The sequence below is a fragment of the Lutjanus erythropterus genome, chromosome 4 (assembly GCF_056507025.1).
Source record: "Lutjanus erythropterus isolate fLutEry1 chromosome 4, fLutEry1.hap2, whole genome shotgun sequence".
Lineage (NCBI taxonomy): Eukaryota > Metazoa > Chordata > Actinopteri > Lutjaniformes > Lutjanidae > Lutjanus > Lutjanus erythropterus.
This window is the reverse complement of record NC_139320.1, coordinates 17,222,594-17,236,196: the sequence shown is the minus strand read 5'-3', so window position 1 is coordinate 17,236,196 and position 13,603 is coordinate 17,222,594. Positions and strand designations below refer to the sequence as shown.

The following is a 13,603-nucleotide window of genomic DNA, read 5'->3' as shown; positions in this document are numbered from 1 at the left end:
TTTTGAAAGGACTGTTATGGGCCCCTTAAAACTTTCTACAAGAAAATGGTTGCTAAGGACCTTCTGGCAACAACTACAATAAGGAAATACTTAAGCAGCTAAGGGCACACTTTATTAGAGGGTTTTCCCTAAGTTTTTATGTTGATTTTATGCAACTCGTTTTTTTTTTTTCTAAGGCATCATTATATGAAACTTTAAAGGAAACCATAGCCTAAGTGGTTTTATGCAACCAGGCACAGCAAAAACAATCTATCCATTCCAAGAACCGAATGCTCCACATTTGCAGTTTTTTGGGGCCATTTTAGATTTGCTTTTGTTTTCAGGATGTTGTATTGTGCAACCAACTGGCTTTCAGGGTGCAATATAACCTAAAATTGCTGTCAATAGCCTCTACAGTGATTCTTCCAGGGTACATCTCCCCTCAGAGAGCACGCTCTGATATTGCAGGTCTCCAGGCTAGACTCAAGTCGGACAAAATGAACCTCACGCGGGTGCTGTAGACCATGCTGAAATATTGTACACATACTGTACCGTGACTACACAGAAATACAGAAATCATCTGCCCATGTTAAGGTGAGAAGATGCAAATATACAGAAAAACCTCTTTTAGTAACATTTCTATTCCACAATCCACATACAAACCATCACTATCTTGTCCCTTTATTGTTTGTATTACACACAGGCCTGCCACAAACTCACTCACAGTCACATACAGGTTATGTTAGTACACCAAGTCTTCATCGTATCTCATCAAATCTGTGCTCCTGCAGTCTAACGTCGGGCTAAATCTATAACGGGCCTGAGGTTAGTTTGTGCTCAAGCTCATCATCTACATCCATTAACAGTCATATACGTGATCCACCCACAAGCTAAAGTACAGTACGTCTGGATTTTGTGCAAATCAAATCAAATGTACCAGTCCATTTTTTCAAAATAGTTTTCATTAAAAACTGAGGAAGTCTGATGGTTTGTCGACATTCAACTCAACTTGACCAAGAAGGGTTCGGTTATTCTCCACACCACCATTCCTGGTTCGTCACTGCTCCTCTCACACAAACTGTTTTTTTTTTTTTTTTTTTAAATCACAGTTAAGACTGAAAGAAGCCACACAACGACTCGGTGATCGTGTGTGTTAGTGCTGGAGCAGAGAGTTGGCCTAACACACTCCGTTTTCACAACAGAAGGTGATCTTGAAGTTGACCCCTGTGCGGAGAGCTGGTTTTGAAACACACACCCAGACCAACACACACACACACACACACAGACAGACACACACACACGCACACACACACACACACCTGCAAACAGACAGAAATCACTCATCCAAGGAGGCATTCCATGAAACTTGTTGTATTGGATATATTGTTGGTTGTAAACTGGCACTGGTCAAGAAAGTACCATGTGGCACCAGGAAGAGGAAGCTACGTCCCTCTCTGGCTGTCTGAGGCCAGACAGCCGCATCACCGTATGGCTTCATGGGAAAGGTCTGGTTAAGGCGATGGGAGAGAAAGGAGGTGGCGATTTCAAGATAAATTTGGCGTTTTTGTCCAGCCACTGACAGAGTGTGCTTTAAAGTTTTACAGTCACCCTTGCTGCCCTTTTCTCCCATGTGTCCTTGGTCCAGACCTCTCCCCTCAGACCCCCATTGGGCCACTCGGCTCTCATTTCTCCATGAGTGACAGCTGAATGATGCGCTGTAGCTCCTCCTCCTCCTGCCGCCGCCGAAGCTCTGCTTCCTCCTGCTCTCGAGCTGATATCTCCATGGCGATGCGCAGTTGCTCGTTGTAGCTGCAGGTGGTGGGCTTCTTCTTGGAGGGGGTGGAGGAGAGGCTGGAGGGGGGGCGGGCCTTGTGTTGGGGGGTCCTGGCGTGAGGAAGAAAACAGTTTAAGAAGCTGCTCGAGGACTGAAACTACTTTACCTTTTGGACTTACAATCACACATTTTATAATAACCATGATTAATAAATGCTAACTTTGAGATTATAGTTTTGTTATGTGTGCAACAATAAAATAGTTTAATAATGAAATCAGAATGTAATTGTTATCATCTCTTATCAGGTAAGATACAAAATATGATTTTTATTTTATATTAAACAAACAATTTGTGGGTTGCCAAGTTGTGAAAATCCCTTTCGCTGATATTTATCCTCCAATATCACTCATGCTTTGTTTTCATAAGTAAATCTTTAATTCATCAAAAAGTCTCCTCCGATGGACTGTTTAAACTTTTCTGGAAAAGAGCAACACAGCATCTCCTCCACAATTGATTTCTTAACTTTTACAACTGCAGAAAAACCCTGTATTACTGATTTAATGGTGTTAGTTATAGATTAATCACTAATCACTAGTTTGCCGTCAGCCTGTGACGTTTTATTTATTCACATTTGTAGCCTAAGATCTGATGGCTTATTATAAAGTAAGGCTCAAATGTAACAATAAAAAACATTATGGTAACTATAGACAGAAGAGACAGATACACGCCATAATTTTTTGTAGCAGCAGAAAAACTACATCAAAAAATTGTTGTAAAGCTGATCCCCCTGGGAAAGACCTTAATATTGTTTAGGAAATGTACTCACTGCAAAAAAAACATGCAAACCATAATAAGGAGTGCCTTATTAGAGAGTGCAGTCCTGTTTGGAGTACTAATCTATTGGGCGTGTATTTATTTTCAAGTGTATTTATTACTAGATCTGTAGAAGACTGGTGTATGTGCTACGTGAATTCTATAGTATATTTATTATTTATTATTATGTATTTATTATGATGAATGATAGGTATTTAAGACAGTGACTCCCTGTACATACTGAAAGCAGTCTGAGGAAGAGCCTGGAGCTTGAAAGTGCAACCATATTTTTCATTCTGGTTTCATTTTCTTTCCTTCTGGTTAATTTTACTTCTGATGGTATTATTTAGTTCTTGTCAGAGGGCAAGTCAAAGTAACATCATAAACTTTGTAACCTTAAAAAATGTTTGCAGTAGGAGTCTTGACGACACATGAAGAATAAATTTTTAAGATATTAGGGTCGTGGGTTTGTTGCAACAGCCAATAAGGCATTCTTCTTTTTACCTCGTTACATGACAGAGAGGACACCACACAAACTTCTAGGTTAAGTTTTTTACACTCTACAACGCTGTTTTCAAGACCAAGTTTTGTCTAGCAGTATGACAGTGGTGCAAGTAAACACTGCAGGAGAAAGATTGTGTCAAAAGAGGGAAAGACAGACGGGCCTGTCTGTCTGTTTATCCATCCACTCATCTACAAATAGGGAAGACGCAGAAAGAAAACACTGTCTAAAGATAACAGGCTAAAGTCAACAGTGGTACTATCGACTGTGAAAGCAGGAAACTCTCTCCACAAACACACACACACACACACACACACACACACACACACACACACACACACACACACACACAGTAGTGCACAGTAGACAGGAGATGAGAGGAGAATAGCAGGATGGATAAGTAGGGGAGGACAGGAATACAGGATGTGAGTCAGGGATGGAGGGAAAGATCTGCAGGATGGAAAAATCACAATGGAAGAGTGGAAGACACTGAAGAATAACAATACAGAACAGAAGTGAGAGGAAGTCGGAGACAATATGGATGAAGGCATGGCAGGAAATGTCGCCTTGGTCCTGACAGTCATGGAGATTTATGTTTTTTTTCTTTGAGGATTCCAGCTTTTTTGAAGATAAAAGTCCTGTTCATTTTTTAATAACTGATGCCGTTATCCAACTTAATCTTTAGCTGCTGGTTGATTCCTGATAACAGAGGAGTTGGACTTTGGAAGGAGGGTGTGGAAATGTGGAGAGAGAGTGCATTTACAGAACAGGGAGGTGAGACCATGACGGAGGCAGGGAGAAAAGGGTGAAAAAGACGGACAAAGAAGAGGTCTGAACGTCTGACCTCTCCAGACGACTTGGGTCACAGGACAGGGGGTGTGTTCCTGGCTTGCTGTTGGTCAGCGCTTCCCAGATGGTCACCTAGAAACAAAGAGGAGGCCACAGAGGAAGTCAGAGAGGCAGCTCAGGAAGTGGGTACACATAAACATCACAGATAAACAGATGTAAAACAACTTTCTCCTGTTAATGTATGCTAAGGTACCGCTTACTCACAGCACACAGACAGCCAGCTGGCTTGATTATAAATTATGAACTGACTGTACGTAAACCAGATTGATCCTGGCCCTGCTTCTTTTATACACACACCCAATATTAATACCACATCTGATACCACTATTAATATTGATAAACTTAAGTTAAAGGCCCGGTGTGTGAGATTTATAGGGATTTATTGGCAGAATATGGAAGACAGGGAATATAATATTCCTAAGTATGTTTTCATAATCATTGAGTTTTTGTTTCCTTAGATTAAGCCTTTTATATCTACAGAGTGGGCAAGTCATCTTCCATGGAGTCCGCCACGTGTCACTGCCATGTTTCTACAGTAGCTCAGAACAGACAAAAGTGTTTGCAATCTAGAAACTCACCAGTAGATCCGCCCACCAAATCTTACACACTGGTCCTTAAAAAATAAAGGTTCATATTCTGCCACTATTCTATTAATGTACATCGTACCATTTACACTGAAATATCACATTAACACAGCAGCATCTTTCAACAGTGACTCATTAAAGGGTCAGTGGTTTTACACGATTTCACATCTAATTGTGCATACCGTACTTCATATTATTGTTTTTGAGATTTATTTTCTACTGAAGGCCGGATTACCCACAGGGAAAGCTGCTGCCTTAAGGGGCCCTGAGGACCTAAAAGTTGACTGTGTAGCAATTACTTTGTGTTAATTTGATTGATAACAAATTAATTTGCTTTTTACTCAATCTTGAGGTCCTGTCTTATAATCTAGGCTTAATACATTTAATATTTTGGTTATGCTTACATGGTTCACGTTCTTAAATAAATTCCTAAATAATCACAAGTCTAAGCTGTGTTTGCACCACAGAACTTTCCCCAGCAACAAGGAACTCAGTATGTTTTCACCATGGAGACCAGGGTCTAAATTAAGTTCTGGCGACACTATTTTACCTTCCAAAAAGTCCCAACTCGGGAGGTACTACTTTACAAAAGTACAGGAACTTTGGGATTGGGGCTTAGAGTGCTGAACATTTCTGAGCTCTCGCAGCATTTTATATCAGTGAACATTTTTAAAATCTGCAGCTGCAAGCTAGTTTGTTTTTTGTTCATTGTGCTTTCACACATAGAGTTACAGAAAAATACATACAACAGATTGATCGACTTTCGCTTTATATGTCATAACTGTTTTATAGGCACACACAAAAATGATGTGCAAAAACAGCCATCTCTTTAAGCAACTGACTAATTTGCATAAACCTTTAGGGCTTATACAGGCACAAAACCAGGTTGAAGGAACATTTTAGTTCCTTGAAAAGTAGTTCCTGCATGGGACTAAAAGTTTCAAGTACTTTGGGTGGAAAGGCGGCCCCAGCAAACTGCTATGGCAGGGTATATTCCAGCGTAAAAATACTGGCTGGGTATTTGGGAGGCTAAATTGGGGCCCACAGCTCAGTTTTGCAAGTAAAAGATACTGTAGATCACATGATAGTGAATATTTATGAATATTACATTATAATTACAATGGAAACCTGTTAAAGTGACATTTGTATATTTATTACATAAATATTTGCTATTTTTCCCTTGTGTCCGCTTCAACCGCAGCTGCTCGCCCCTTGTGTAATTGTTTTCTGTCTCCATCGTTACCAGACTGTTTCTTGTTGTTTGAGCATACGACACACGGTAACCTGAGGAACATCAAGTTTCACTGCTGCATCTCATTTGACAGTTTGTCACAAGCCTGAGGAAACTACCTTTTTCATTGAGAGAAAATTACTTTTTTTAACCTGTCATGATTTCAATGTGCATGCCAGAAGCCAGAAGCATACAGGTGAAGTAAAGTTAATTAAAAAAAAAAAGTTACTGTGGTAATAAGTTTGCTTTGCATATGTTGTCATGTGTGAAAACACCCTGTAAGAAGACTACTTGATTACAATAAGCAAATTATTAAAACAGCATTTATATAGGAATGATTCTGTCCCAAGCTTTTTGATCCATACAAGTGGTTGATTGCTGCAAGTGGGTTTCACTTTTTCATGCATTGAAGTGATGCCAGGAACTCTGACATTAAAGACATGAGGGTCAAAATTCCACATGGCAACCACTTTAATGCAAAAAATGATCAAAGTCCTTTATAAAAGCACAATAAATATTGCAAGCGCCACATAATTGAATGACCTTGTATGTTGAAACTTGGTATTATTAAATATTGGGAAGTTTGAAATACTGTTTGGACTACCTCTCTGTTTCCCTTGTATGCTGGTTTTGTCCTGCATCAAACTCCTTACTGTTTACCAGCAGGTTTGATTTCTTGACTACCTGGCTGTGTGACAGTCGACTAGAGTTTTGAAGAAATCTCTCCCTGCATTATCACAGAATAAGGACAGAAAAAAAAAAAAATCTGCCAGGATTCAATTTTAAATAAAGTTTAATGATGATGATTCATGATTTCTGTAGTAAAATTAAATGAAACTGTGAATGAATGATGAGAAATTATATTCTAGAAGATGACAGGCTGTAATGTAAGCTCGATTTGTACATTAGTTAATGCTGTAAAACATGCAGTGTCAGCACTATGGTCCATCTGTCCTGCTTCCGAATTAGAGCTGTAATTAAAAGTGTCTTCACCTTTTTCATCACTGTTTGGAGCAGCGGTTTGAACAGCTCAGGACTGCTGAAGATGATTGTACAAACTAAAGCACAACTCTTGCCTGTGTCTCTTCTACATTTCCCTCCTGTATCCAAGCTAAGAAAACTCGGAGGATGTTCTCTGACCTTTCTGACCGAGCCTATTTATACCTCTCTCTCTGTACCTCTGGAAGAAGGCCAAGGACTATCAGGACCTGGATCTGTGGGATTTCAGAGCAGCACCTATCCTGAGGCAGTGTTGAATATAATGGGTCTGGCCCCCCACACATTACAGGCAATTTATTCTACTTATCGATTTTACTTCAGTATTGATTGTTTTTATTTTGAAACTGGTTGCTTTTTTCCAACTTCACTGTGTCTATTTGTCTGGTCACGCTTGACTTATTGGAGAATTTAGTGCTGTAATTTGTACTGGGTGTTTCATAGGGGGGTGTGGTGCACCTGGGTTGATACAGCAGAATGGCTTTGAAAACTTCATGCAGTTTTTGCAATCGTATGTATTACTTTACAGTGAGACACTAGAAGTATATATTTATGTACAAGTACAAGAGCAAAAATATTCAACACAATCAAAGGTGAGATAACTGACCATTAGTTAAGCCACTCCTCTGAGCAGTGACTCTCCAATCATAGCTCAGCAAAAGTCACTAGACACTGCAGGTTGGTCAAGCTTTGGATTTCTCAATATGTTAAAGCAGTGTGCATGTGGCTGTAGTAAGAGAAATACTCAGAGTTTAAAGGTGGTGTGTGTAGAATTTAGTGGCATCTAGCAGTGAGCTTAAAGAATTAATCTCACCCTCTCCTTCCAAGCATGTAGGAAAACCTGCAGTGGCTGCGAAAAGGCTGTATCTAGATCTAGCTAGCATTTGGTTTGTCCATTCTGGGCTACTGTAGAAACACCTTTAACTCACAGGGCTCTATCTTCCGTCCGTCGTAAAGTGGCACACAGTACAGTGCAGCTGTCATTGCTATCTTCTGTCTGATTCAGTCACTTTCTCACCCAGTGCCCCCATTGTTCAGGTAGCAAATATACTTGCGCCCATCTGCTCACCCATTGGCGTATTGGTCTTAAAATGAGGTGATGTCAGGTGTATTGCTGGCGCATTGCTGTCTTGAGGCAGCAGAGAGCAACCGTGTCACTGACCAACAAAAACATGGTCTAAACTCAGTGGAATTTTCCTGTTATTTAAAGGACCCATTATTCAGATAATGAAATGTTCTTACATAGGAGTGTTCACAACATGTGTACACTTTGTTTCTAGAATACTGTAGTTAAGATTTGGATTACGAGACAAGGCAAGACACATTAATTTCCACAGCACGTTTCATACACATTGTCTGCTGGGTTGCAGGTGAGTGAAATAGAGGAAAATGTCTCCCTGTTAAAAGAGACAATGTGTGTGCATTTACGCATGAGGCACAGCAGTTGTAATTTCACTGAATACGACAAGATTGGTCGGGATCTAATGTTAATTAATGTTCTGTATTCTTCTGCACATCCGATCTACACATTTTTTAGTTTTGCTGCTTAAATGCTAACAATATTTGGAGCTGTGATTTCATTAGTTAACATACCAACATTTCCATGTGCACAGTAATGTCACGGCATCTCTTTTTATGAGGAGACATTTCATCCTTCGCCCACCTGCAACCCATCTGCTAGTAATTAGAATGTTAATTTTTATGACCCAGCCCACCCAACCTACGGATTAACAGCGATCCAGTGCCTGCATCACTACAAGTGGGTCATTTCAGGATCCCTGTTCATTCTCCAACCTGCCAAATTAGTCATTTAAATAGCAATGTGCCAGAGGCTGGTGCACCTAGCTCTGAACGGGAGTGGAAGATGACACTCTGATTGGTTTAATTCACGTTTCATCCAAAATACACCTACGATTAATTGAGATACTGAATACAACCCCTGCACTGCACAAAATTAATGGTCAGCTGCTAAAAATGAAAAGCCTGTTTTTATTTACCTTGTGGTTGTTGCAAACATTGCCCTCATCATCACTGTACTCTGCATATGTGCCATGTGAGGATGGAAAGTTTGACAGGCGTAGCAAAACTAATAATGGCAGGCGGGGCTTAATAAACAGTCAATTAAACAAGGTCTTATTTTAAGATGCTTCGAAGATTCATTTCATTACAGAAGATAATCTCCCAGGAGTCCACCTGATCATATTCAGAGCCAGCCTCCAGCAGACTCTGCTGTATGGCGAACTGCAGCAGGTCCTCCTCCTCCTCCCTCATGCTGTCTCTCTGTTTGCCTCCTAGCATGGTGTATCCAGGCGGGGCCTCAAACACACATGGGGGAATCTCTCCGGCTCGACACGACACTGCAGCACACAGTGGAAAGGTAAAGGGCAAGAGACGGGCAGGAGTGTTATCTAACAGTGTAGGAGATTATGCTAAAGGAGAAGAACAGGTAAGGGAAGAACAGAACAGTGATGTCTGAGTGAAAAGAAGAGAAATCCAGATAAAAACAAGCTGTTTTGGGTAATTTCTCCAACATATTATTATTGCCAAATATTCCCTCTACTCAACTGTATGTTTTTTCATAGGACGATAACTCATTTCTGCAAGATAACATCAAGGATTTCTAGAGAGGTTCCTTCTGAGCAATCACACAATAAATTATATCTCCCCTCTGCGTGGCTACAGATTTAGATGTGCCTGTGGGGATCCCGATCAAGTGATAGGATGATGAAAGGAAGACATAATCTCACACGCAACACAAAGAACATAACCTTGCATTCAACGTCAGAGATAAATACCGCCCATAACTCTATCACGCAGCTGTAAACTCTGTTTGTGAAGTGAAGTACGGTCTGGGCTCTGCAGTAATTTTGTCTGAGGAGGGAGACGCCAGTAAAGATGACAACAGAAAACACTTTATGAGAGTGTGTTCTCACTGGTTGAACTGGAACTGGAGACGCTGGAAGAATCACTGCCCGGAGACGGGGTGTCTGTCCTTGGGGGTTCCCTTGGTGCGTCCCCCTCGACATTCACTTCATTGTCGGCACGGACGCCCGTCCCCTCCTCGCAGCCGTTCAGGTTGCTGAAGGTGATCCTAGCGTTGAGGATGTGGTAGAGAGGGATCTCTGCAGGGAGCGAAGATGACATTTTTATCGCTTTTACCACGATATTTGTTAACTTCTTGTGTCTTTGCATCAGTCTCGTCGTCTAGATAACCATGTGTGTCCTTATATCAATTCTTTTTATTTTAAGTGATCATATTTGCAATCTTTTCTGTCCTTTTCACTGTCTTTCTCCCTCCGTCTTCATTTCTTTCCAGCCATTTGTTTATGTATTTATGTATTACTCACTTTTCATTCTGCCATCATCCCCTTCATCATTTAACTGACCATCAATTGAACCACTTTCCCTCCCTCCTTTCATCCATCTCACTCTCCCAGCACTCACCGATCTTGACAGGGAAGCCAGGCGGCAAGCGCAGAGTGATGAAGTCACGGAGCTTAGCGAACAGGGCATTCGAGATCGCCATGAGATCGATGATAGGCACCACTTGTTCTGCCAGGGACAGGGGATGGGACTCACACAGCCACAACTTGGCTTTAAACCTGGAAACAAAAACACACACACAAGAGTTTGTGGCGGCACGTTATTTTACAGTACACTGACGAGACGTAACAAGCTGTACTTTGTATCAAATTAGACAAAAACTAGAAATAACACATTATGCATTAGACAGTAGTTAGAACCTAATCTGACACTTTACACTTTACGACGTAACGATGATCATTTTTATCAAATTGGACAAAAACTAGAAACAATACACTGTTTACTAGAAAGTATCAGACCCTTTATCAGACACTTATTAGTCTTTATAAGTGGGTAATTAGGGACACATTACACCAGAACTGTACTGTAAACTAAAGTGAAATCACATATTTGCTGCTTTGCCATTTAAAAACAATAAGTGAATCGGATCTACCTCTAATGATAGAGGTAGAAGAATATAGTGTCCATGATATAAGATAAATTAATAATACACTTGAGTGGGAGAGTAGGAAACAATACACTTAAGTTTACAGTTCAGTTCTGTTGTAATGCGTCTCTAATTACCCTTTAGTAAAGTCTTATACGGATCTAATAAAGTGTCTGATACTGTCTAATACTGTGTTCTAGTTAAGTAAGGCTTGTTAAGTCTTGGTGAATGGTATCTAATTAGGGTATAGATGTGTTTTCTGTCTAATCAAGGACATATTATTTCAAGTCTGTCAAATTCGTTACAAAGTACGGCTTGTTATGTTTTATTAGTGTACTGCAAAATAAAGTGTGACCAAGTTTGTTAATGAATATTAGCAATTACAAGTTGGACCTAAGTATAATTGAAGCAATTTATGTCTTTGTTCAGGTGATTAGTTCTTTGGCCAGAGGAACACAAAGACATCGATACCATCAGCTAACAATGACTGTCCACAGGCTGCTGAGTCGTGTTCAAACTGAGGCCAATCAATGACTATATTTTAACTTGTCTGATAATGAACAAAGCATTGAGAGGCTGCTCTGAAACCTCAAACGCTCATGATGTCCCATCACTTTTCACAAAACAATGAAAGTGACTAGTTATAAATGACAGACATACAATAGCCACTTAGAGGCATAGGTAGGACCAAGTCATTGTTCTGCATGTCACAAGTAAGTCTTTGCACTCAAGTCCCAAATCAAGACAGGCGAGTCCCAACTCAAGTTCCAAGTCCTAAACTTTGAGTTTTGAGTCAAGTCATAATGTGCTCTTTACCAAATGTAATGCCATTTTAACAACAGAGCCTTGACTTGCTATTCTTTGTGCAACTTCAAATGTTGAATGAAGTTGGAAGTTGTTGTATCTTCTTCTGAATTTTTTTTCTTCACATTTTGCATATAGCAATTTGTCCTTTCGTTGACTACTGCATACTTTTCCTACATGAATAATGATCACATTTTTTTTTTCAACTGGTGCTCAGTATTATAATCTTAGTTCCTCATAGTTCTCTTCTGCAGCTTTGTGAGATTCTGTCAGATTGGTCCAAACCATTGACTGTATGTAGACAGTTCCTAGAAGTGAAGCCAGAACCTCTCAGTTGCCCCCTAGTGGCTGGCTGCGGTATATGTCATAAACCCCGTCTCCTCAATGATAATAGGTGGTACACAGAACAAACTAAAAAATTAAGATCATGTCAAATTTTACCTGAAGATGGAAACATAGTTTGGTAGTTCTCATCATGCTGATGTTTGTTCAAATGTTCATTTTTCTCATTAGTTTGGTTTTAATTAGTCATTTGATGCTACTAAAAGGGGATTTCAAGCCATGATTGACAGCTGAGCTCTGCTTGTGATTGAGTTGGCCACTTGTGTGGGCAGGAACTTGAAAGCACAGCTCCAACGCTGATAAGACTCTGGCTACAAATGACTTCTTCACTGAAAGATGGAGGCACTCGGATATTTTGGCTTCAGTTTTGTACAGTGGGAGGAAAAGGAGACGCGTCGTCCATCTTGATATGTCAGTGGTTCACACAAAGTGGATCTGGGGAATTAAGTTTCGACTAGCTGAGAATGAATAGCATTAACGTTAATTGATTCAGTAAATGAAAGGAAAAGAACTGATTCATGGCACACTTTTTATATAACAAACTTTTTCATCTTTGGGATTGGGGGAAGGTATCAAATATTTTCAAGTCAAAAGGCTCAAGTCCACGTGAAGTCACAAGTCATTTAAGTCCAAGGCTTTAACAAACTTTTTTGATTTTGTCATGTCGAATTTAGCATCATCACATTTGTGACTCAAGTCCACACCTCTGATTAGAGGACGGATGATTGGATGCCAAGCTGACAGGCAGACGACAGTAGCAGGAAAACTGAAAACCAGAATTACTAGAAAAGCTACCTTACAAAAGAAAACATAACCTAAAAACTAACATGCTTCAATTCTTCCTTAGAGACACTGCAGGGTTCCTCCCTTTCATTTTTCATTTTGTTTCTTTTGGTACAAAACTCAAGTGAAAATGATCTGTCATGAGACTAATTTTATAACTCTCTACCAGCTTTGCAGAAATCTACTCCTGTCGATGTGTGTGGATATATGTGTGATTTTATTTCCCACTATTATTTGCCCATGTTTCTCCTTAGGATCTTGATGGTCAGCTGTCATGGATGGCTTATTTTGCTCTGCCTGTATGTGTGTGCGCCTGTCTATTCTCTGCCCATCAGTTTGTCAGCTCTGGCAGTTGGCGGTGAGTTTAGAGGGCGACTTCACTGTATGCATGGCTGCCTGTGTCACCTCTGGGTCTTAGTGGTGAGCTGGCACGGGTGGCCGATGTCCCTCTGAGTCGGTGATGAGCCAGGGTTGAAGTATTCCTCGGCCGTCAGGGCTGCGGGGTTGGTCACAGCGGGACACGACATCTGGGTCACCAAGGCCTGCGGAAAGTGAATAATGAATTTTAAAATCCTTATGTAACCACATGTTGCCATTTTAAAGATCATATATTATAAAAATGACCATATCTGCAGGGGTTGAAAGGTTTGTTCATCAATACCAGACGCAAAGTGCAAAGATTTCTGGCTTTTAAAACTCACTCTCTCTGCTTTTGTCTGTTGTGGAACTAAAAACTCACCACCTACGGGGATTTCAAGGCTTTCCTCTTACCTTCTGACATTTTCAACAGCTCAATAAAAGAAAAACTCGAGAACAAATGACAAAGCAGTTCTTATTCAGGCATTTTACATCATTACAGTAGATGCGTCTGTTGGTTCGCTGCTCTAATTAGTAGCTCACTGTCAACTGTTAAGTATGACGTTAGTAAACCTGTCAAAGGTAGGCCGCCATTACTGGAGGAGAGCAGAGGCTGCAC

General features: G+C 40.4%; 1 protein-coding gene across 1 annotated transcript in view; it reads right to left on the bottom strand.

Moving 5' to 3' along the window:
- Nucleotides 1-644: 644 nt before the first annotated feature.
- The window catches only part of ankrd13b (ankyrin repeat domain 13B), a 61,072-nt gene continuing 48,113 nt past the window's right edge, over nt 645-13,603 (bottom strand). The window contains 8 exon segments of the mRNA XM_084717125.1: nt 645-1,792; nt 1,795-1,863; nt 2,689-2,693; nt 3,913-3,989; nt 8,922-9,085; nt 9,662-9,850; nt 10,173-10,330; nt 13,033-13,169. Coding sequence (XP_084573251.1) covers nt 1,662-1,792; nt 1,795-1,863; nt 2,689-2,693; nt 3,913-3,989; nt 8,922-9,085; nt 9,662-9,850; nt 10,173-10,330; nt 13,033-13,169 — 930 coding nt within the window. The 3' untranslated portion in view covers nt 645-1,661.